Source organism: Neolamprologus multifasciatus, chromosome 6 (assembly GCF_963576455.1).
Source record: "Neolamprologus multifasciatus chromosome 6, fNeoMul1.2, whole genome shotgun sequence".
Lineage (NCBI taxonomy): Eukaryota > Metazoa > Chordata > Actinopteri > Cichliformes > Cichlidae > Neolamprologus > Neolamprologus multifasciatus.
The window spans coordinates 12,531,973-12,557,199 of NC_140444.1; the positions used below are offsets into that span (position 1 = coordinate 12,531,973).

General features: G+C 39.3%; 2 protein-coding genes across 12 annotated transcripts in view; one reads left to right on the forward strand and one right to left on the reverse strand.

Annotated features, from left to right (window-relative positions):
• The window catches only part of micu3a (mitochondrial calcium uptake 3a), a 40,186-nt gene extending 30,140 nt beyond the window's left edge, over positions 1 to 10,046 (reverse strand). For 8 of the 11 annotated variants that reach the window (XM_085162562.1, XM_085162558.1, XM_085162559.1 and 5 more), the window contains exons 1-2: positions 9,723 to 10,045; positions 2,434 to 2,581 (exon numbers count right to left, since the gene is read on the reverse strand). In XM_085162562.1, coding sequence (XP_085018688.1) covers positions 2,434 to 2,581; positions 9,723 to 9,983 — 409 coding nt within the window. In that variant the 5' untranslated portion in view covers positions 9,984 to 10,045. Of the gene's footprint in view, positions 1 to 2,433; positions 2,582 to 9,722 lie in introns of all 11 variants that reach the window. The other 3 variants (XM_085162557.1, XM_085162552.1, XM_085162553.1) reach the window with 1 other exon arrangement.
• Positions 10,047 to 13,311: 3,265 nt separating this feature from the next.
• On the forward strand, positions 13,312 to 18,642 carry fgf20a (fibroblast growth factor 20a). Its single transcript, XM_085161420.1, has 3 exons — positions 13,312 to 14,340; positions 15,151 to 15,254; positions 15,401 to 18,642. Exons 1-3 carry the CDS (start codon positions 14,016 to 14,018, stop codon positions 15,644 to 15,646), a joined length of 675 nt encoding a protein of 224 aa, XP_085017546.1. The 5' UTR covers positions 13,312 to 14,015; the 3' UTR covers positions 15,647 to 18,642.
• The last annotated feature ends 6,585 nt before the right edge of the window (positions 18,643 to 25,227 follow it).

Below are 25,227 nucleotides of genomic sequence, written 5' to 3' on the forward strand. Positions count from 1 at the left end.
TTAATGTGCCAGGTACAGTCACAACACACACACACACACACACACACACACACACACACACACACACAGGCACACTTTTATATACACTGTCATCATCACAGGCCCATTTGTACCATCTCAAGTGCCCTGTGCTTGTCTTTGTATTATGTGGAATGTCCCTGTAAAAGCACATACTACTTTTGTTCTGTTTTATACAACAAAGTTCATCTAATTCAACTTCAAAGGGGTCATTCGAGGATGTCAGCTGCCGAGAGGGCATGTGCGGCTGTATCGTATGTCAGCGAGCCAAGGCTAGATGTAAACACACACATACAGGTGCACAGTTTGCACGCAACGCAATTATATATCCATTAAATAAATAAATAGCAGCTTTTTGTTTGTGATAACTTCCACATGTGAAGAGATACTTAAAGCAGTGGTCGCACAGGAAAATTTTAAGATGATTCTCCAGATTAGATATTTGCAGGGTAAGAGAAAGGGTACATGAGACCAAATGGAATGTGTGTGTCTGACTAACATTAACCACAGACTAAACAATAGCTTTAAAACCACCTGCTTTGAAGAAGCCAGCCAGGGCTAATCTGTTACGAATGACAGTGGGCCAACAGAAATAGCGAAGATGTGTTTTAAAACCATATTTTTAAAGTTTTTTAAGAGATGGTAAAAAATTGTATACCTGGCACTGAAATTCATAGTTTAAAATACACATGAATATCAACAAAATAGCCACTTCATGTGGTTATCAAAGTAAAGTAATACAAATATAAAACCTGAAATTGTAATATTTAAAATCAACTACCAAACAGGGATCAGTAAACATGAGGTATTCACTGTCAATTAAATTATAAAAACAAAGGGTTTAAAAAACAACAACAAAAAGCTGAAGTATCCAATCAAATCTTGCTTAAATTTAAATGTAATTTATACCTTAAATTCTTGAAGTATAAATTAGCTTTGCCCCATCCTACACTATAGACTTCCTATCATTTTATGTTTCTCCATGAATCTCAAGAACCTCTGAGGTTGCTATTTTACCTTATCAAACACTATGTGTACTTAAGAGCCATTTGAAGACCTGAAACGATTTGTAAGGCAGTCATTTGTCTTACTTTTCATATTTACAATTTCTCATTGAAGAGAGAGAGGCGCTGCCCTCTAGGCTTGCGTAGAGTAGCTGCATAAGACTTTAGACCCAGCTGGCATGTTCATTCATTAAAAATGAATGATTAATTTAATCGACATGTACTTCTAGCGCCGATTAGCAAGAGCAGCAACATTTAAGTCAATTAATCATGTGCATAACTAAATTAAAATGTTTCAAAATATGACAGAAAGCCTCTTTAGATGTCAGTGTTAGCTATTACAAAAAGGTGGAACTTTTAAATAGCAGACCTACTGATTGGTGGATAACTTTCAGTGAACATTCAAACTCAGCTGTTCAATCTAACCTTTAACTGACAACTCTTTAAGTCTGTCTGTTATAGATTTTCTTTAAAACATTTAATTATCCTTGCAGCTGAATTGCAAAGCACTTCGAGTTGTATTTATATAAATAAAAGTTTTTAATGGCAAAAGAAGCATTGAAGTTTACAGTGGTGACTGCTTTTAGCATTTTTTCTGCATATTTCCATTTTTATTTTTAGCACTCTGACAGAACTAATTTATTTGTGGACAACCAGCTAGCCCTGCCCCCTTCCTGTGTTTTCCCTACGGGAAGACTCACTGGCCAGCTTGTTTGCTCAGTCTCGGCCATGGTTGGACAGATTCCAACTACACCATTTTGGACTGCATGAGTAGACCTTGTTTTGCACCAGAGATCTGGAAGCCACCCTAACCTGCACCAGGTGGACAAATGGTTCATGTGCCACTATGCAGAGTTCACTGAGATTGCAGAGCAGAACCAGGTCTACCAGCTACAGTCCAAGACCATGGAGTTAATAATATTCAATAATAGGATGAGAGACTCTGTGAAGATACAGCTACAGATACAGATGATATTGTTTGGTTATGTGTTTCATAGAAATAGCCAGCAGCACAATGGTTTAGTGGTGACCACTGCTGCCTCAGGACAATTTAGGTTCATGCTTAACACCCCTGTAAAAGATATTCTCAAGACATTCAGTTCTTGGTTAAATAAACTTCCCTCCTCCTTGGATCTTGGTTGAGGAGGGGAGAAATTTACAAACGGCATTTTCTGGTAGTTCCCCTGTGAAAGCAATCGGGCCTTCTTTTGCAGTGCTGAGATATATACACGTCCCATCAAAAGCAGAATATAAATTTGTGTTAAATGATTGATTTAAACGAAGCAGTCAAGTACTCTGGGTACATGTCATATATGCAGATTAAGCAGATAAAATAAGCCCCAAATATTTTTGTCTTAAGGAGACACAATTTTGAGAACAACTGAAAACAAGCTATTTTTTTCATACGTACTTCTCGGTTCACTCATGGTAACCGACTCGATGAAGTTTTGTGGGGTCATGTACAGCTGTCCTTCATACTCCACTGAGCTGAACAAGCGGAAACGATGTTCATGGGAAGACATGTACACATCTCCATCCTCAAAGTCAAATGGACGTGCCTGCAGAGAAAACCCATAATAAAAAAAAAGAAACAAACAAACAAACAAACAAAGTATATGCATTCCACTTATACTGTTAAATAATTATCCTAATTCTCATATTAAGTGATTAAAATCAGGGATAAGCAATAATGTTCCACTTGTGTCACAGTGGGCATAATGTGAATGCGACCTGTGACAGATTTCTGTGCACACAAAGCAATTTCTATAATGAGGAAACTCATCTATTCTTGGCATCAACTCTCTCCATTTAGCTCCCTGTGGTTATAAATAGAGCGAGCACCGCTGGCACAGTACAGTAACGGGAAAATGGGCACACATGCACAAAAATACTTTGTCACTACTTTCTACTTGATTAGCATCGGTCTCTCTCTCGCTCGCTCTCTGCAAGCAGCCAGTGCTTCAACTTGATTAGCTGCAGAGTAGGAGAGCTTCTACACCAACCGACTGTACTGCGTGAAACTGTATAATTAACAGAGAGGCTTCCATATTTAAACCTGTTTAGCTGCAGGCCCCAGCACACAGTGGTTTCGGTTCAGCTCAGCTAACATGCTAATGAGCATACAGATTCATTCATAAAGCTTTGATGATGCCTGCACCAAGGGGGGTTTTTGAAAGCGTGAATTGGAGATCAGTGCTTGGCTTCATGGGAATGCACCCCACTCAAAAGTAAGAGCATAGGCACCCATGGCTTTAACTCTCACTAATGAATGAAGTTTAGAAAGTTTTGCAAAGGCAGCTAGGTTCACATGCCATGCTGCACAACATGAAAAAGAAATGTAAGAAAAACCAATTAAATTGCAGAGATTAGAAAGTAGATTCAGTGTGGCTCACTGCTTTGTGTCTTGACTACAACTAAAACTTTCTGTTGTCTTTTCACAACTGCTCAGCAGATGCTCCAGGTGTTTTCCCCTCGGGCAACGTTGTGTGTTCCCTTCACAGCTGCAGCTCTGTAACCCTTCTGCTCAGTTTCACGCTTAAAGCTGTCACTGTCTGCTAAACTTTTGGATGAATAATGATGATATTTTATCCAAAAATCCCAGTATCAATTCTGCTTATAGGTGTGATTCTTCATCAATTGACTTATTGATTTTTTTGAACAAAAAAAGTGGCTTTTGCAGGTCAACAACTATTTTGTTCTCTCTGAGTCTAAACACAGTGAAGCAACAATACAAATGTAAGCATAGGACGGTTTGCACATGTGGAAAAGCGCCACTACCATTATTATTTTAATGTCACTATTCTGCACCATTCTGTCATTTACAGTACCATTTAGGGTACATAAACCCTTTTATATATGAGGTGTATTACCACTCCAGGTTGCTGGGCTCCCTCCTATGTGTGGTTAACTATTAGTGTGTGCTGCTCTGCTTTGGTGCCTGAACCTGTTCTTTGTCGTCCAATTGCCATCTGTGATTGGTCCATCCCAGTCTCCAGCTACAACCACAACACGGCTGATTATGGCAACTGTTTCACAAGTCAAAGCTTGTAATTTGTAGCAGCTGTGATTTCAAGTGAGCAGTCTGACCTGTGCCTCTTTCTGGTTTGTTCTTAAATTTCAGGTTACTTCTTGTCTTTTACCTTTGTAAAAGATAGACTGTATCTCAACAGGCTTTGTGTACTCTTGGATGGTTATGTACTTGCTTGTAATTTTGGGGTCTATATTTGTTTGTTTTTCTCCATCTGAGACACCTTCAAGGCACTTACAGCCAGGCAGGAATAATTCACACTGTAACACACTACACTGGCAGGAGCTTCTTTTGTCAGATACAATGGTCATGGCTGTGCAGCTTCCTTTTCTAGTTTATATTTTTGATAGGACGGTTTTAATTTCTTTCTTACGACCTAGAAAACTCAGGCTTAGCATTTAAACTTTTGCTAGAAGTCATTTTTTATATTAATTGGTTATTTTAAATAGACATTGGTTTTGTAAAGGGGTAATCCACCAGTTTTACACGTATTAACTTTGTCTGCAGGTATACTTCTTCATATGTTAAAAAATACTATCTCAAACATTCTTTGATAAACCCTCTATGCCACCAGTGAACTCACCCTTACACTTCTGAACCCTTTAAGAGCCAAATGATCGTGTGAACATATATCCCATACCCATTCAGCACAAGTCTCAACTGCCCCATATTTTTCTCTGCCTCTGTGGCTTTCTTTTACCAGAATAGCTGCAGTGTTGTTCAGTCACTACAGATGAGTCATCCAACTTTTTGAGGCAAATTATTCAGATTCCATTTCCTTCCCCAGTAAAGTAAAATTTATGTCTGCATCTTGTAAAATGCCCCCCCTTCCCCAACCCCACACCCCCAACTCCCAAAACACTAAGAAAAATGCGTTTTTGTCCACACTAGCGTTTTCAGCTGTTTTCACAGAGTTGTGCGTCCACATTGAAACGGCCGAAAACACTTACGTTCCAGTACTGAGCATGCGTGAAGCGCAAGAAGATTCGGCTTGCCTCATTTCTCTCAGCCGTTTATTTACTTTCCGGTGTTGTGCCAACACCGGCTCGTTGAAACGTCGCGGCAAAAGGTTGAGGAAAAGCAACGAGTTTTTTTTAAATGGACTAACAATGAGGTGAAGTTGTTGCTGCGAGTAACACAAAAGTACAAAGTTGCAAAAGCGAGTGAGAATTAAATAATTTGAAGAAAAGCTACCTGGAGCATGTACAAACTGATATTCATCTTTAATAGGGCTGTTAAAATTGAGAGCAAACAAAACAACTGCTGTATAATGCCCTCTACTATCTTTGTATAATTGGTCACATGACTGCATCACATGACTAAAATGCGTCACCGTTCTAGAAAGTCTCCGGCTGTGTCCCAATTCAGGGTCTACACGCTTGAAGTACGCGCACTACTATAAGTACAAGAAGTGAGGAAGTGAGAGGCTTGTGAAATGGGACGGTCTAGCCTTCGTCGCGCTGTTCAGGTTGCCTAGCAACCATGATACTAACCGCGAGAAACGCGAGATTGTGTGACATAAATGAAGGAGAAAAAATGTTTTGTTGGTCATTCATTTTTGTCATGACATCACTTTGATTAGTTGAGTATCTGAGGCTGAGACCACAGGACTGTAAAACCTGATTGTTGGGCTTCATTTCTGTACTGAACAGTTATTACAAGAGTAGTGAGTAAATAACAATTTGCTCTTGTTGTTCATGAGACTAAAGTCATCTCACTGTGGTAATGTAAATATAATATGGCCAATATTATAGTATTGTCAGATTATTATGAGATATATATATATATATATATATATATATATATATATATATATATATATATATATATATATATATATAAAACAGTAATGTTTTAATGTTCTTCGGTATTAAACATTCGCACATAAATAAGTGAGGTCATATTCAGTACTTACTTTTGACAGTTCACACTTCGGCAGCTCCCTTCTGCCGTATTTTGCAGCAAAATTATCCACACCCACCACCGGCTATGAATTGTGGGATATATGGGACCACGAAGCGTGCACCGGACCACGCTTGATATTTGGGGAAATCGACGGCGCATTTGGAGTATGCATTTGAAGTACACTTCGAATTGGGACAGCCGTTGTCGCGTGGCGGTGACGTAATTGCACTTAAAATGCGTACTTCAAGCGTGCGGACCCTAAATTGGGACACAGCATCCGTTTTCCCTGTCCACACTGCGACGCAAACGCAATGTATTCGTTTTCGAGAGCGTTTTCAAAATGCTGCGTTTTTCCTTGGGGTGTGGACGGGAGGCCAAAACGGAGAGAAAGTGTGGACGTAGCCTAAAGAAGTAACATTGAGAAGACATAATTTTACATTTGCAATCTGGATAGATATGCAAATGGTGCCACTGAGCTACTGTCCACTTCAGTGAACTACTAAATGCAGTTTGTATCTATAGCCAATTATGTGCAAAAGTCTTAAGCCACCCTCCATTTCTTTGTATTTTGCTTCCAAGGAGCCAGGCTTTCCTTTATTTTTTTAAATAGTTGTGAACAGTACTTCTCCAGATTTTCTGAAGGTCTTTCAATCCCTTTCTTTGCTTTTTCACTCTGCTTTTAAATAAATTTTCAGCCCAGGCCTTCTACCTGACCATTTTCAAATATATATATATATATATATATATATATAGTTATTATTATTATTATTATTTTTTGCATTAGAAGAGCACCTAACTTAAGGGATGAACCAGTATTGTGTTTGCACACAACAGACAACTTAGCAAAGAACCAATTTGTAGGAAAATTAAATAGTTGCAATGATTCATTGAAACATGCTAACATGGAAGCGTAGGATATAAGGCAAAAACAGAGTTTGTACATTCTCATAAGCTGGAAAGGCAATACTCTCTTAGGCAAGCTTTCTGAGGGACATTTGAAAGCTTTTTTGGATATTGGTGGCTCCACTGCATTAATAATATTCAGGTCTGGACTCTGGGGAGGCCAATCCATGACTGATGGTGTTTTACTGTGTGTTTTTCTATCAAGGTATGCTTCACTGGATTCACAGTGCATTTGTGATCATTGTCATGATGAATAAATGAAGCCATTGCCATTCAAATGCTTTCCAGATGATTTTAATACCTCACTCTTTTCTCCTTGTTTCTCTTCCTTAAGAATGGCTTCTTGACAGCCACCCTTCCATTAAGACCTTTTCTAATGGGGCTTTGGCAAGCAGTAGACAGATTATCGAGATACTAGATGCATCTCTCAGGTCTTGTGTCGGGTCTTTGGAAATGTTTTAATGTATGCTTTTTTAATAAATATCAGATATTGTTCAACTTTTGTTGATAGTTTTTTAGGCCTGCCATTTTAGGCCTGCTAAGGATGCACTGCATAAATAGTGAGATATGCCTAGTTTTTCTGCATACAGGTCTTTGAGAATCACATTTTGGTGCAAAAGTATAATTTTATGCCTGTTTCTTTGTTATCGTTGGTGCTTTTTAATATTTTCAATGAAAGGAATTGCAACAAGTTATGTGTTTTTACGGCAGGTTCCTAGTGACAATAAGACTAAAAATACAATTTAAAATAGGTCTATGCTAATTTGCCTGTTATGTGTGGACACAACACTAGTACACCCCTTGATTTAGGTCCTCTTTTTATGTTTGAAATAATTATATCCTAATTGTGAAAATGATCAAGTAGAAGGCCTGGACTGAAAATGAGTGAAAAAGTAGCCAATGTCCAAAGAAAAACTTTGAAAGACCTTCAGAAAGCCTTAAGAAGTATTTTTCATGCTTAGTATTGCTTTTTGACTTCTGAAGCATGGCTAAAAGTCTTGATCATTAACTATGCAACAAATGCTAAACAAATGTAGATGATTTTGCCTGGCTAAAAATGGACTTTAAACAAAACTGTTCAACATATCTTAAGGCAGGGAGTCTCTGTTATCTCTTTTATGTTCAGATAAACGAAATCCTGATTAGAAAAAATTCTTAAAACATTACTCTTATTAAAATCACCACCACAAAGTGTCATTTGAAGCATTGCATTCAATCCACACTGTAGTGGATGACCTGTTTGTGTGCATGTATGGTTGTGTAATGGTGTATCTGTGCTGTTCTACCCTCACATTATAGAATGTGAGAAAAAGGAGAAACAAACACCTTTAGCTGAAACACTAGCAGAATATTAGCTATTTTATTAGCATAATGAAAAAGCTAATGAAAAATACAACACAACATATTTCTTTCATTATACTGTGGATATGCTGGATATTGTTTCCAAATAGACACATAGACACACTATCACATTTGCTGAAGTTTGCATTTCTGCAATGTGTAGTTACATTTCTGGGAAGGTGCATATACATTATGGTTTATAGATTTAGATTAGATTTAACGTAGTACTGTAATGAAGGAGGCAGAGGTTTGTTAACACTGTCTCACTAGCAAGAAAATCCTAGGTTCAAACCCAGAATCAAAAATACTGAATATTAAATTAAAATGCATGTGAAATATAGTGAAATATATGGGCCTATGGGCCTTTCTGTGTGGAGTTTGCAAGTCTAAAGTCATGCTTAGGATTAACTGGTTATTCTAAACTGACCACCTGAATGCGGCTGTGAATAGTTGTCTGGCTCTCTGTGTTCGCCCTGCAAAAAAAACCTATCCAGGGTGTACCCCACCTCTCAATATATACTGGGATAGGCTCCAGCCCCCCCACGAACCTGAACTGGTCAATCAAAAGAAAATGGATAAATGAGTGGATGGAAGGACTGTAATTAAGCATGGCAAGGAAATCAATTTAAAACAACTACATGTTTTAATAATGTGTTGATATCTTGGCCAGCTTATATACAACAAATTGTATATTGCCTTATCTATATTGTGGGTCATCCTAGCATAACTGATGCTTTAAGTATACATGAGTCATTTCAAGTTGTACTTCCTACACCTTTGTTTCAGATTGAAATTACTGATATCATATGGATCATGGTTATTAATACTAATATCATAAATGAGTTATTATAGTGCTTTACATTTGAGTGAATAAACAATTATACTCAATACTATAATATATATTTTTTGTAATGTGCAATGATTTACAGAGATAACTTTAACTTTTAGAACTTTGAATCATAGTATGGTGGGGTTTTTAAAATGTTTTTATTGTGTCAAACCTTTAATGTACATGACTGTATTATTTTCATGGAAATCTCTGAGAACTTCTGTCTGCCTGACCTGCCTCTGCACAAAGCTGTCTGATTGACATCTCGAGCCTGCTGTCATTTCAGCACCAGCTCGAGCGGAGAGCGCCCTTCTTGCATCTGCGCGCGCACATCGCCCAACAGCCAAGCAGTGAGCAAACTGTTTCCACTGAGCGTCCTAGGAATGAGTGACACACTTTATCCACCCCAGAAAAAAAAATTCTATAAAAAACAAGCTCACCATGGCTAAAGAAAGAAAAGTGGGCCTGTCCGACTGGGCCTGTGTGTCTAATCTTAGCGGAAGGAAACGAGGAAATACCCAGCGCTCTTTGCCTTCTCTCCCTCTTCTCTCGACTATGTCCTTCCACAGTCTTGAGCACTGAGGCCCGTGTGTCAGCAGTTACACATTTTCGACCAACAATCAACCACCTCGTTGTGTGTCACGGCAGCTTCGGTTTTGTCGTTATCTGCAGCAGCTCAGTTTCTGCCACCTACCTTCTCTTTGGCTTCAACAGTCGGGATGGACGGGAGCAAACCGTTGATGCTGTGCCTCCTTATCCTCTTCCTGCCTCCGCCGCTTATTAAACCGTTGTAGAAGTAAAGTACGGCGCCACCCGTTGCAACGCAAACCCCGGCTGCCAGACACTTCCAGGTCCTTCTTCCATTGGCCGTCTGCCCACCGACCAGCTCGTTTCGTGTCGCCGACCAGAGGTTGAGCTTGCCGGCCAGTGCTGCCACTCTGCGGAAAGCAGCCATTGCTGCCGTGGTAGTAGCTTCTGCTTGGCTGCTGTGATTGTAACTTTGAGGGCAGCTCAAAAGTATCGCGTTTCCCTGATTTCATCGCGAGATTTACGGCCTTTCTGTTCTTGGCATGACAGAGAACAAAGTCCCGCACAGCGCTGAGGATTTGATGCTTCGCTGAGTGATTCATTTTAACCAAGGTCATTTATAAACACAGAGAGATAAACTATTATGAAGCTAAACTCAAGCTTATCCAGTTCGCATAAAAGAGGCCATATTAACAGCCTACGCCAAAATCAAAAATACTGAATATTAAATTAAAATGCATGTGAAATATAGTGAAATATATATAGACAGCTTTATTTTCTAAACGGATTAGTGCATCTGAGAAGTAGCATTGAATAAAGTAGAACATATATACGTTTTCTCATTTAGAAGTTGGGCCTGCAATAACCTAATAGAAGTATATAACGACTACTCTGAAGTATTTTAAAAATGTGCAAAGACAGTTGTACTACTTCATAAGGTACTGGCAGCTGGCAGACTAACTGTGACACACATGGAAAGAATAAGAAAACGACTCAGTAAAACATATTCCACGGCATCATCTTAAGTATCTTGTCAGGTGAGCATGGGCACATCTTGAAATAAATTAAATAGATTGTATTTTTTTTTTTTTGGGGGGGGGGGGGGTGTCTCTAAATGAGTAATGATATTATTGATATCGCTATTTGTCAATATTCACGAAGGGTCAATGTAGTGTCGAATTTCCAGTTGTAAGTGATGGATCAAAGGAGCCAAAAGAGCAGATATCAAACAAATATCAAAGATGAACTCTTCATTTAAGTCCTCACATGTAGGGCTAATGTTAACCTGATGGGGCTTTTCTGATGACTTTGATGCTGAAACAATAAAGGGAAGAAGTCTAATAGATGGCCTGTCACCTGTTCACACATGAAGCTCAGTGGATCACTTTGCCCATAAGCTGAAAACAGATCAAACAATGTCTAAAACCTCTTGATAGAAATCAACCATTTAAAAGACTGAGTATTGATATTAAACGCTTCAATTATTGCTTTGATTTCTATTTTCTTCACAACCCAAACATCATTAATGTATCATGGTGACTAATCCTAATTAAGTTTCCTGGTTTACTGGTTGCATTTTTTTATGAAACTGCAATTTGAAAAGCTGTAAAATGTCTCCAAATCTTTATTCAACTTTAATTACTTTGACACAAAAAAATGCAATATTTTGCTGGATCACAACAATAAAGGTATTCATAGGGGTTCAGGTAGATACAAAGTACCATATCTGCATGCAGGTCACTTATTTTTAATCTATCTATGCACGAAAGATTGCAGAAATATGATTTTCTTTTTTTTTCTGCATTTTCTGACTGACCTATGAAGATTAAAATATGATGAAATTAAAGTCTGCACTTTCATGGGGCCCTCTGAATCGTGCCCTGGGTTCGCTCGACCCTAGTTTGGAGACCACTTGCATTAATAACCTCTAGGCTACTTATTCAGTTATTCCATTATCCAGGCATTCGATTAGGTTGTGATTTCTTTGTGTGTGTATTGTGTGTGTGTGTGTGGGTGAGGGGTTAGAGGTGGGGGTATAACCCTAGGGACCTCCTCATCATCATCGTCACCCTCCTCCTCCATGACAGCTATGTTCCTATATGCTTGGCTTCCCTCCATGTCCCACTTGCAGCGTTGTAAAAGAAAACCTACGCTGGAGCAAATCATGTGGTCCTGGGAACTGATCACTTGCGCCTTGTGTGAACAGTTCCCAGGACGATGTGGCGTAGTAGTTGACGTCTTCACTGAGGCCAAATCGATATCCAATACTGGACCAGATCGGCCTGAGGCGATTAGGATTGATCCTGTCGCCCTTTAAAAAAAGTTCTTTTTGTGCTGGTCATAAATACTAATGAACCGAGGGAAAGAGGGAGAAGGACACGCGCCACACACATAGATGCCCTCTAACTTGTCTGTCACACACACGTGTGCAAAGGCAGTGCAGAAAACTGGCGTTATAAGAAACATTTTGTACTTAATAAGTATGTCAGGTCCTGCAGCGTGACAAGTAGACCCGTGTTATTGGTGTGGGTATATGACTTTTTGTCATGCTGCAGGACCAGCATGAGTACAAAATGACCCGAGTATGGCACAGCAACACCTCTGGACCTTCAACTCATTTATCAACGGGACTCCCAGGGGAAGGGGAGGCAGTGTGAGCGCGTGCGTTTGTGTGCACTACCATGTGTCTGTATTGCTGCCCCAATCAATGCCATGATCTGGAACATAAGACCATGCTTCGTGCCCTTGGTTTAAATAAAATCACAGTCTGTATTAGAGGATAAATAGTGTTGAGCAATTCAGAGCTAGATAAATGACGTCGCACCATAAAAATTAAGAAAGGACTGTTTAGCCGGTGTTTCGAAAAAGCGTCTTTTTGGAATCTGGCAATCCACAGGCTTTTATTACCAAACCGCCATGATCACGGTCAACTTCAGTAGTAGACTGATATTTTACACTTATCTGATATACTCAGTATAAAGTTTCCCAAACTTATAACCACTGGAGCGTGTTCATTGTTATGATCACTAAAAATATTTGTTTCCACAACAAACTCCGAGCACTTATTTTACCCCCCCCCCCCCCCCCCCCCCAAGTCCTTCAGTGTCAAGTGTCGGGGTATTTTCTAAGCGTGTGGTTTAAACAGGTATATTCCCGTTCCCGTCTTCTGGTTGTTATTGCCTGATCCCCTTACAAGATCCCTGCGCTTTGAAGCCTCTGTTTCTTTGATTCGTCTCGTAAGACCACAATTAAGGGTATATATGAGCTCCAGTGTTGTTCAAAGCATCGTGGAAAGATCAATGAAAGGATTGACAGTCAAGTGATGTCGTTTGCACAGGTGTGTGTGGGTGCATGTGTACGGCTGTGTGTGTCTGTGTGTGCGGGTGCTGTAAATGTGCGGCTGGGTTACATAAAACAGGAGCAATAAATCAACAGTCGAGTGCGAAAATTACGCAAATGGGGGCTTTCCTCGCCCCTCTTTCTCTCTGCACCTGAGCCATTTCGAAATGGGGGCACTGAGATGTAAAGCATTTAAGATAATGGCAACATCACTTTCATGCCTATTTGACATGCACACGCTGTTTCTTTCTCTCCACGACTATTTCACACCCAAGTTGCAGAGACGCGCGCTCCGCAGCAACTCTTATAAACACCTGTACAGTTTAATCTGTTTAATCTGCTGCTGAAGTGTCCACGAGCAAAATGACATTTTGTCCGTTTGTGAGTCAGGGAAACATTCGTGTAGCTTGAGGGGAAGTAAGGGAAAATACGCCTGTCATGCTAATTTTTATTAGTGGTTATTAATTTTCCTCTCACGTGCCCCTGCGCTAAGGCTGAACATCAAAGGTGAGACGGGAAAATAGCGAGAACAAAAATTAGCCATAAAGAGAGGGGATCGGGCCATATTTGCATAAAAGGCAACCTGGGGTTAATAGGAGGCAGTGCGCTATAAATGTGGAGTGGTTTGCACTGGTTTCACTGCGCTACACACTGCTGCTGGGGGAGGTATCACTTGAGAGAAGAAATAAAAGGCTGAAGTGAATTTAGCGAGAGAGAGCAAGAGAGCAAGAGAGCAAGAGAGGGGGGTGAGAAAGAGAGCGAGAGAGAGAGGAAAACCCTGGTGCGCACCGGAGCAAAGGGGGAGTATCCCGAGTTGAAGAGGAGAGAATAGAAGAGAGGAAAGAAGGATAAATAGCAGAAGAGAGGAGACGGGGGATACACGCTGCAGTAAGCGGGGACGCGTACGCATCCAACATCAAAATAACGCAGGAGTTTAATCTCAATTAGATGCCAGTCTGATCACTAGGGATTTTCTCTGCACGCACGGTCAACTTTTTTCCCTTTCTTCGCCTTTCGGCTTGACCTTCGCTCACTTGCTCATATAGAGGCTCTCTACTCATCACTTGGAACTCGACTTGGAGCTCCTACGCTGCAAACAGGATCTGGTGTGTCATCTGTGATGGGGGCAGCGGCCGAGGTTGGGAGCTTCGCCAACGGATTTTTGGACAGCTTTGGTGCCGTTCCGGCTCCCGTTGGCTCTCAGTTTATTCTCACCCCTGCCGGGGCGGTGGACTACAATTCGGCGACCGGATTGATAATGGGGGGACATGTACAACAGCAAGAGCACCTAATGTCTGCGGAGAGGCTGTCCCGGAGCCTGGCGGACCTCAGCCATCTGAAGGGGATTCTGAGGCGGAGGCAGCTGTACTGCAGGACCGGGTTCCACCTGGAGATTCATCCTGACGGCACCGTACAGGGCACCAGGAAAGACCACAGCAGATTCGGTACAGAGCCTGTGAATTCTGGCAGCACAAGTAGTAGTAAGAGCATAGAAAAGCTATTTTGAATTTTCAGACTGATTGACACACTGTCAGGTATCTTTGTGGTGGAGACGCTGACAGACTCACATACAAACAGAATCTAAACAGGGGAGGAAATAGTGATAATCAGCATACAGCAGCGAATAGCTTACTGGATTATATACCAAATAATATATAAAATAGAGGTGGCCATGAGTTATAACAGAGGACTTATAACTCATACGGGAAAATAGCTGCATCACTCCTACAGTCACAGCCGTCGTGACTTGAAATACCCATGCCAATACAGGCTGCTGTGATCAAACGCTAATCATGAATGCAGCCGCTATTTCCAGGTGGAACAACATTTGAGATATTTTATGTTTGCACATTTCTACCACGTTTCCTCTTTCAGATTAGATTGGACGCTTTTACAAACTTATCTCCAGCTATCAAGATAAAAAGCTGCAGGTTGCGGCACATCAAAAGTAGATTATTTATCGCTGCAAGGTTGTAGCGCCTCTGGTACTTGATTCATTTCATTTGAGATTTGGTTGTAATCTCATACCAGAAACCACTCTAACCTAACTTGTCAGAGGCATTTGATGGACATACTCTACGAATTTGTATGGAGAACAGACACAATTTAGTAAACTGAAACGTTGTCAGCAAGACTAGTGCTCTATTATACCAAATATGAATTGCTATTTATTATTTCCATGTTGCCAGATATGCTAATGATTGCTTAATTAATTAATGATTGATTAATTAATGTAATGTAATGTGTGTTTGCAGGTATACTGGAATTCATCAGTTTAGCTGTGGGACTCGTCAGCATCAAAGGGGTGGACAGTGGTCTTTACCTTGCCATGAACAGCAAGGGAGAATTGTACGGCTCTGTAAGTATACGCCTTTGAACAGATACATATTGGCACACACAGATTTCAGACTACACTATTTTTTTTTTCGAGAATGATGTCCACAGCCAGTAGGTGGCACATTTTGCACCCTAAAACTCATCCTTTGTTGTCCTCTCTTTCTGCAGGAGAAGCTGTCAGCAGAATGTGTTTTCAGAGAGCAATTTGAAGAAAACTGGTACAACACCTACTCCTCTAACATCTATCGGCATGGAGAGAAAGGTTCATTTTATTTTGTTGCTTTGAACAAAGATGGGACGTCCCGTGATGGAACAAGATCAAGGAGGCATCAGAGGTTCACTCACTTCCTACCAAGACCTGTAGATCCAGAAAGAGTTCCAGAGCTGTACAGAGACATACTGGGTCAGAGCTGAGGCAGAATGAATTAGCTGGTGAAAAGCAAGGTTAAAAGCAGAAGTGCACCCAAGGTCATCCCCTTAAGGGAGATGGATGATCTTGTTTATGTGGACAAAATAGGATCGTAAAAGTGCACCAAATCAACACTCCCCACTGCTGGCATGGAGGAAGGAAAGAAAACCCGACTGGCTGGGGAGTGTGACTGAACAGCATCAGGGATCTTTTGTGGAACCTGTGAAGAGCCCCATGACAGAGACTACTGGGGCTCCACATATTTTCACCTTATCAGCCTATGCAAAAGCCCTGGTGGCCAAACGGATGATCTTTAAATTTTATTACGTTTCACTAATGATATCCAACTATCTGCTTGCCCAGACTGCATGTTCAAAAGGACAAAGGTGTGAACTTGATAGCTGAGATTAACCACTGGCTGCTAGTAACCTTTTACTGCTGTGTCTTGTCAATTTTGATGTTTTGAGTCGACCTTTTATTCCAACATTACTGTGGCTGCTAAGTAAACAAATAATTTACATGCAAAATCCACTATAAAGTGTGGCTGGTTTACATTTAAAAAAAGTTCATGCACTGGAAAGCAGCCACATTTGTTCTGCAAAACGGGTCTTAGAGCTGGGATAATCATATGTACTGAAATGACTGGCATGGGTGAAGTCCCCTTTGAAATCAATCCAGACTATGATTTTTCTGCAAAATGCATGAGGAGGAAGAGAAGAATAACAGTGTCCTGTGTGTGGGATGGTGCGTTTTGTAATGGAGCTCTTATGGAAGCCAGTGAAGGAATTCCGACTGCTGTCAAACAATGGATGGGACTGACAAAGACACCTTTACAGACATTTTGAAATCTTTATTCTTATTTATGAGTTTTCCTTTCCAAGGACATACAGTATATTTATTTCATATATTTATTTATTTTGAGACTATATTTTTACAGCTATGAGATAAAATAAAATAAAAACATCCAGAATATGCACGAGATTTTTCTTATTTATTTTATCATCATAGTATAAACTGTTGTTTTGTGGTCATTGAAGGAGGTCTTTTCATAGTTTTTGAGACTTTGTGTTCTGCATATTGACGCTATGACTTCTTAAACTGCAGTAACGATCATATCAGTCTTTCCAATCTTTCCAGTGCTTTGTCTGTTTGAGCCAATGTGGTTAATTTAATCTGCATGTTGGCAATGATATTAAAAATGTTGACTTCTTTATGACTAGTACAACATTTATCTGGAGAACTTGTCTGGAACAACCAATCACTAACCTTAAAAACAGACATCCATAAGAAATGTATACATTATCCTAAATAGAGGCACTTTAAGTCTTTTGCAATGTTAAACTGTGGTGCTGTAGCATTTTTGTGTAAAAACAGTTTATATAAGACTTCTGTATAGCACACGTGTGTGATTCCTCCCTCTCAGCTCTTCTAGAAGCCTCCCTTTTTGTCAGTCCCTGTCTACTGGGAGGCAGGGGCAATATCCAGAAAACAGGAAGAAAGAAGATACGAGGAAGTAAAAGTTGAAAGCTACCCTATTCTGTGATTCAATCACACACACAGAAAAATTCCCATATTTCAACTTTAATATTTGTTACTCTCCAAAAAAACAAGACAACTGATATGACATCATTTGGGCATTTTTCCATTCTTAATAATCACATCAAGAGCTGCACATAGTACTGATTTATATACTGATATTAATTTAAGTTATTTATACAGTTAAAATAGTCATTTACAAAACTGGTACATTGTTTTTGACAAGTAATATTGCTAGATTTCCCCTTCAATATACTATACATCATGCTATACATGTTACATGGCACAGATAACCTGATAGCTGGATTATCAGCCCTCTCTTAGTTAACAATGTCCACAAAATCTGTTTAAAAAAAAAAAGCCTGAATTGGAAAAAATATTTAGCATCTTTTTTGTAGTTAAATGGATCACAATTTGAAGTACGGAGGACAGCGAGATGGGGCAATGAGTTGCTGTGATCTCCAACTAGACACGTGATTGACAGGGCTAATGCTATGGCTCTTTCATTCACATATCCTGTGTGAGTCATCCCTCATTCTTAACACACCTGAAACTGATTTGGTCAAATGTCACAATGGCAAAAGTTAAAGAGAGATTGCAGTCCATTGTTCGACTTTCAGCCAGGTTTAATCATCATTACAGTCTTCACTGCCTTAATGAAGGAACAATGGGCTGGGGACCTCCCAAACCTGCAGTCAGCTGAGACTGAAGAAGTCACTTGGATGAGTGACGAAACGTTTCTCCCACAAAATGCTACATCCAGATGAACAGAATCAACTTTTGGAGATTTACTTTCCTGGATGATTGAGAATGCATCAAGACGAGAAAGCATGATGTTTGTTTAGTAGTGTTTAAAGCATTTTGCACAGAATATTTCCCATTTCATTTAATGCGGTGTGTTGAGTTCAGTATCGATATTGACCAAACACTATAATTAAAGGATTATTTACTAGCTGCTCACTTCAAAGTCCAGTTAGCAGCTGTTCAAAAATTATAATCTTAAAGTTCCCCTTTTTTACTATAAAAGGCCCAGTCTTATGAAATCATCAGTTCTTAATCACAGAAAGTTGATTGCATTTGACTTGATGGAACTGAGGGAGGCTTTATATGTGAAAAGGGAATGACCATTGCTGAACTCTTTCACCATCACCATCCCAACACTGTGAATAGTACTCATAGTCACTGATCAGTGGTCATGATAATTTGCATATTAACGATCATGAAACTGAGCTTGCAACTTGGTGCTAGTTTCAGTCATTGTGCAACTGCAGTGTTTATAAGGTTGGGGACACCTGCAGTTGGCTGAGAGTGAAGAAGTCACTTGGATGAGTGATGAAATGTTTCTACAACTGCAAAACTTTGCAGCAGATATGCAAATAACAGATAACTAGAAGTCTGGGGCAAGACTTCCCGTTCCTTGTTTACTATAAATACAGATAAATTAAAAATGTGTTTCATCATCAGATGACAGTGAGTGCTTTTGAGATTGCACGTCAGTGAATGTGTTCTTCATTTACTGTTTTTTCCCAAAGCCTCCTCTACTGAAGCTTGTATTACCAAAATCTGGCTCCTTTTGTACAGATTCTATATATTATTGTGTGGTTATATGAAACATTATGTAAAGGCTTAAACCTCTGTGGAGGCAAAAACAATGTTCCCAGTGAGAACAACTTCTTCAAACATCTCATGGAGCTACCAATAATTAGCAACTTAACTAGCTATAATAACATTTTACAGATATGCGACTTAAAGTGCACTGCAAGGTTTTGTGGGTATATTAAAATGAATTAAAGGTAAAGGTGCTTAGGATAGTCCAAAAAATAATCCAATTCTATCTTTGGATAAAAGCTGTGCATGAAGATCAAAAGCTAGGGAAAATCTTGTAAATGGCCCTTGAGGTAAGCATGTTTTATCACTCTGTGCATCTGTTTGTTAAAGTTTAATAATTCAAACAAAATTGAATTAAGGCTCTGAAAGGAGAGTGAAACTGGAGTAAGCTAGTTAGCATAACCAAGAAACATGTCAATCTTTAGAATTACTTTAGCACACCTTAAGTACTCTTCACACGGGACTAGAATTACCTGAGGCCCACGTGTGATTAAGGGATTTGCCCCCCACGTAATGTTTGGTAACCTTTAATCTACTTTGTGCAGGCTAAGTGCTTGAACAGGCTCTATAGTTATCGGAGTACTGAATAACCCCCTGTTGTGACATCCACAGGACCCCTGTGTACTGGGGTCAAGGCTAAAATGGCCTAACAAAGCCTAACTCTGTACAGTACTGATGGAAGACTGCCTGTACCCTGAAACATCTGGCTGGTGTGAAACTGGGAAGAGAGCAGCTCTTTCTTATTTGCCTGAAATTCTTTTATGTGTCCAGCTGCATTTCACATCAAGGAGATATTGTCATGCATAGGATGGTGCCAGCATACTGGCTCATCAGCTTGGCAACATGTTTCAGATAAGATTACATAGTGCTTTCGTTCATATCTGCCCAGTTGTACAGGCTGGAGCACGGTTACATTGTGTCTCGTTAGGACACGGTTCAGTGTGTGTATAATCCTCTGATAGGGGTGTACAGTGTAGGCTAAGAGGAAAAGAACATCACACAAACGGTACCTGAGTACCAGCATATGGATACTGACTGAAACTTTATGTCAGACACAGCAAGAGAGAAACATCTTAAAAACTAGGAAAGAGAGAGAGGCATGTATGACTTAAAAGTTTTCAAGAAACAGGTGGGTTTCGGAGAAGATAAAATAGAGAGGAAAAAAACTATATGGGTTCTTAGTGCTTTGCTGGTCTGTCGGGTTACAATCTTCCTTTGAAGTGTGTGTGTGTGTGTGTGTTTGCAGGGAGGGGGAGGCATGTTTATGTGACTCAAAGTGACTGCACAGATTCATGTCAGCACAACTTCTGTGTGTGTGCGTGTGTGTGCGTGTGATCTGTGAATCTGTGTGAAGGTGAGCCAGGGGTTCTCCTGACTAGAGGGCTGTCTGACTGATGTGTGAAGGCCTGTGTGTGTGTGTGTGTGTATGTGTGCATTGCCATGCCTCAATCCTGTTTCTTCTTTCTCCGTCTATCCTCTGTGGGGTTTTCCACTGACTGGTTAGATCTCCACTGCTGGATCCATGCAGGAATGATCATAGAAAACAGGGGAAAAAATGTGGTAAAATTCTTTAAATCTTGTCAAACCTCCCTCTAATGTTTCTCACCTTTCTCTTCCAAGTAGTGGAAAAAAAGCTCCACTGAGGCATTTGTCTTACTCTGTTACACATACTGTTGTTTCTGCTGGAAGGCTAAATGTTTTATATCTCCACTAAAATAACAAGAAAATTCAATATTATTTGCTTCAGGAGTATAGTATCTTATTTTGACACAGAATTTTGAACTCATGGGCAGAACGCTGAAGGTAAATTAAATTTAACCTTCTTCAAACGCTACTTCTTTAGCAAAGTACTTTAAAGCCAATGTGCCTGTAAATGTACCTCTAAATGTACTGTTCTGACAAACTATAAGCTCTAAGCATAACAGTGATAACGTATTCCCTTAAAAATAAAGTGTGTGTGCTGGTACGTATGTGCAACAAGCAGAATCCACACAGGTGTTCTTCCTGCAGACGTCAACACACACACACTCCTAAGGTGTGCGTACTCAAGCTTTCATCAGGTCTCTGTGTGTGAGATTAATGGTTCTGTGGGGGTGACTCAGCTGCGATGAATTCACAGAAGAAAAAGTGTTCATCCCAAATTCTTAGACATATTAGACAGCTATGAACTCATCCACCTTCTTGATAGATACGTCTTAATAAACTTAATTAAGTGCTGTTCAAACTAGAAAGAAACAACTGAGTAGTTGAGCTTTAGCCTGCCTTAATGATGGACCTTTTGGGGATCTTTTTTTTAGCTTAATGAGAACATTTTCAGTTTCTCTCATTTTAATGATCTCAAGGTACTCATTTTGAAAAAAAAAGTTTGATTAAAGATGCATTGATGAGTACCAATAGATCGAATGGTTGGATATCATGATGGAACATTTGGCAGCTAAGCAGCCAAATATCAGTGCAAAGTAAAACTGAAGAAAAGGGAGAGTGAATCCTGGAATGGTGTTCTTTGGATGGTCAGCAACGCAACTCAAAATAAATAAAAATGTTCTGGCTGTTGCCAGTTTTGATGTGTGTTATATGTTGTTGTAAGGTTGTTGTTGGTATCTCGTAGGTGTAGATGTTTATCTAGCTTTAAGCCTCAGTCAGACAGACCTAGACACTCATTCGGCAGAGTCATTTTGCAACCACTGGTAATGAAGAGAAAATGAATACTCACCAACCTGTTACGAGTGAAGGTTGCCGGCAGTCGTTGTGAAATCGATTGCTAAAGACCCCAGTCAAACAGGCATAGACTGGTCAGTGAGGCTTTGGCACAACCTAAGGAAAAGTGTGTGTGCCGTGTTCAATTGGGAAGTTGTTTGTAGAGTTTACAGCCGCTAGCATTGGTCTCAAAGAGGTATATGTTGCTGGACCAAAAACCTCCTTGTGATTACTTTGGTTGCCAAAGTAATCCTGTAGTTTGACTTGTTTATAGACTAATTGCCGAGTGGTAGTCAAACTGTCAAAAGTGTGACGCAAACCTGAAATGTTCTGATTTGCATTCACCTTCAAAATAAAAGTTTTACCTTTCGAAATATGCTGATTGCAGTGGCAAGGCACCACCTTTACTTTGAAGGGGAATGTTCACCATTGCCATTGTTTGTCACTTTTATTCCAACTTCTCTACATCTCAGAGAGTGAAATGGTGAGTGTTTGTAGACCAGCTGATGTCTTTCATGCAAACTACAGGCTGCTTGCAACCAAAGCAATGACAAGGAGATCTTAGTGCAGTCTCCTCTTCACCCAGCATCAGCTTCAGGAACCACCAGCCAACTGGTTGGGAAATACTGATTTTTGACTTGCAACCGGAGGATCTAGCGGTATTCTGTGTGACTGAGGCCTTACTGTGCACCAAATGGAAGTCCCAGATAAAGGGAACTAAAACCAGGGGGAAGCCACACAGCTTTAAAGCCATTTGCGTATATCTCTGCCATTGGCCATGTTGTTTTTAACAAAATCTTTCTATTCTGTCTTTCCAAAAAATAAAGTTTTAAAAAATAATTTCTAAATTTTGCTTTAATTCTTTTAATATTTTTTCCACCAAGGACAAGTTCAAATGGCTTTTTTGGTCAATAGATGTTAATCTAATACATATTATATAGATTACTTAAGGCATTAAAACTACTCACAAATTTACAAGCAAAAGCATTTACAATAACAGAAACTAAAGCATAAAGGACATGAAAAAACTAGAAAAAAATAAGCGATAAATTATCTCAGAAGACACAACAATACTGAGGTAAACCACATCACAGGAAAAAGTAAACCAAGTGTACTTGAAATGCAACTCCACACCCTCCTGCTGTTTTTGCTGGGTCTGTTTCAATGAAAGAGTGTTACCTGACATATTGCAGATGAAAGATTCACACCGGTGCGCACATTTTCAACCCTGTTATCATCAACAGTTCTTAAGCAGTCGTTGAACATGTTGTTAAGCAGAAGGTAGAGTCCATGTAAAATACCCATCTAACCACTGACTTCAGCTCGTATCCACACACCTAAAAACCACAAATTATACAAGACATGGGTAGGACACGAGATTGGGGGAAAAAAATGAAAGGTGAAGTTTTGTAAGATCAAAACATTCTACGGATTTTATTTTAAAAATCAACTTTTTTTTTTTTTGCACAATCACAATGTTTTCTTAGCTGGCAGTAGTTTAATTACCTTACCTTTTAAGTCATGTAAAAATATAAACAGGGCATAATTGGCAGTGCAAGAGTTCATAAAACCAGTGGTTTTTCCTCTAACTGCAGTTTCAGCCTTCTTTTTAATTAATTTAGATGACTGAATGATGCTTGTGGTGTCATTTAATGCATGTTTTTGCACAAACAGAGGTATAAAGTGGATGACAAACTCAGTCCAACCTGCAGGTGTGACTAAAAAACAACAGGAGCAGAGGTTTTTGAAAGCCGTACAGGAAATGCACATTGTGGGAAAGAAGTCAAGCAAAATAACCCATTAAGCTAGCCAGGTTGGATGTTTTCTTTTGGACCATAAGATAATTTAAGTTCATTTCCTGCATTTCATCGTACTCGTACCTCAAACTGACTGAAGAATAAAAGCACCTCAGCCACTCTAGCTTTTTCTTTGTTTTCCTTTTTTGTACTGCTATTAAATTATTTGAAATAAAGAACAGTGAACTCAAGTGTAGAGTAAAAGAAGAATCAAGCTAGAATTATCCTCCTCCTTGTGTGTAGATGCATATAAAAGTCAATTATAGGTTGCAGAAGATCGCAGGGAAGCTAGTGCGCATTTTTTCTGTCTTAGAAAAAAGCACACACAAACATGCCATGTGTCTACGTGCAGTATGTAAATCTGTATCCAGCTAACTAGTTTTGTGAATCTATACAGCAATGGTTTGAGCTAAATGCTCTGCTGACACTGTAATATTAATATACTTGTGTTCAGAGGTTAAATAATTTACATATCTTCACCATCTTGGCTTAGTCTGTTAGTACTCTATTAGCTGTGGCTGATGGGAAAGTTTCAAAGCTGTTTGGCCAAAATCCAAAATATTGGAGAAACTAAAATTGTCCCTTTTATTTTTACTAGATTGAAAACATCATTGAGATCACTAACGTTGATCACAGTTCATCCTTAGGCAAAAAAAAAATTCCACCTTTACATCCATCTGTCCATTGTCTTCACTTCTTATTTGTTTTAGTGTCATGGGGGTGGTGGAGCCTGTCCCAGCTGTAACAGTGCAAACCTGGACACTTTGGGCAAGTCACAAGTCTATTGTGGGGTGAAATATGAAGGCAAGAAAATTGGTAAGTAGAACACTTAAATAAATAAATCCAATTTTTATGCTAATGATAGATGAGGTTAGGGTGAAGGAAAGTTAAAAACAGTAAGGCTGAGACTGTGCAGGAGAGTGGTGCAAATTGCACTACATCATAAATCTAAGAAACATCTGCAGGAAGGTGTAATGCACAATTCAAATTCCTGTCTGGACCAAAATGGTGAAAATTAGTGTGTAGTGCAAAGTGGTCAGTGTTCCAGTAACTGCCCCTTAGGTGATACTTGTACAATTTTCTTTTGATCACAGAAATAAATTTTCAATCAGCTTCATTTTGAATATAATATTGTTAACTTTCACATCAGAGTGGCTGCATTGAAATTTTCAATACTACCACAAGTCTCAAATCATTTTACTCATCAAGGTAAGAACCTGTACTTGTGGATTACAGATGGGTATCGGATGCCAGATTGCTGTTTATAGTGGGTTTTATAAACTTTAGTTCCCTTCATTGTGAAGCTTAAGAAAAAAAAAAAGAAACTTCAAGATCAAATAAATTGGATTGTTTTCCCTTTTTAACTTATCTTACATTTTATAGACGGGAAGTGATACCGTAACTTGAGAAACAATGAAAATGTAGGGGGGAAAGTAATGAAGGAAAAGAAGGGATTAAAGATAAGACAGTAGACACTTAATCCCCTGTGTTTCTCCACCCTTGTGATGTAAAATTATTTATGAGGCTTACTGTGAACATGTTTGCTCAATGTTATGGATTCGTGGACAAATTCACTCTTAAATTCTTAATAGGAGGGGAACTATCCATTAGCATACGACACAAAGGGGACTACAGGGAGAAAGAGTGCAATGAGGAAGAGAAAACAGAAAAATCTAATTTGCATTTGAGAGAAAACAGAAGAGAACAAATGTGAATGCTAAGAGGATGATAACTACCAATATTATGCTTGAGTAGAATATAATATTCACCATTACAGCATATAAAAGACAACATTTGATTAAAAAAAATCTTTTTTTTAACTATATAGATAAATATGTTGAGTTGATATTATTCAGTTTCATTTAAAACTGCTTTGAAAGGTCAGTTTCCAGTTGTTTTGGCTTTGTTAGCTTGATGTAAAAGAAGCAAGTAAAAGGACATATTGTGTG

Coding starts and splice junctions, on each gene's coding strand:
- fgf20a (XM_085161420.1), top strand. CDS start 14,016: ATGGGGGCAGCGGCCGAGGTTGGGAGCTTCGCCAACGGATTTTTGGAC. Junction 14,341..15,150: donor GAAAGACCACAGCAGATTCG/GTACAGAGCCTG, acceptor GTGTGTTTGCAG/GTATACTGGAATTCATCAGT. Junction 15,255..15,400: donor AGGGAGAATTGTACGGCTCT/GTAAGTATACGC, acceptor CTCTTTCTGCAG/GAGAAGCTGTCAGCAGAATG.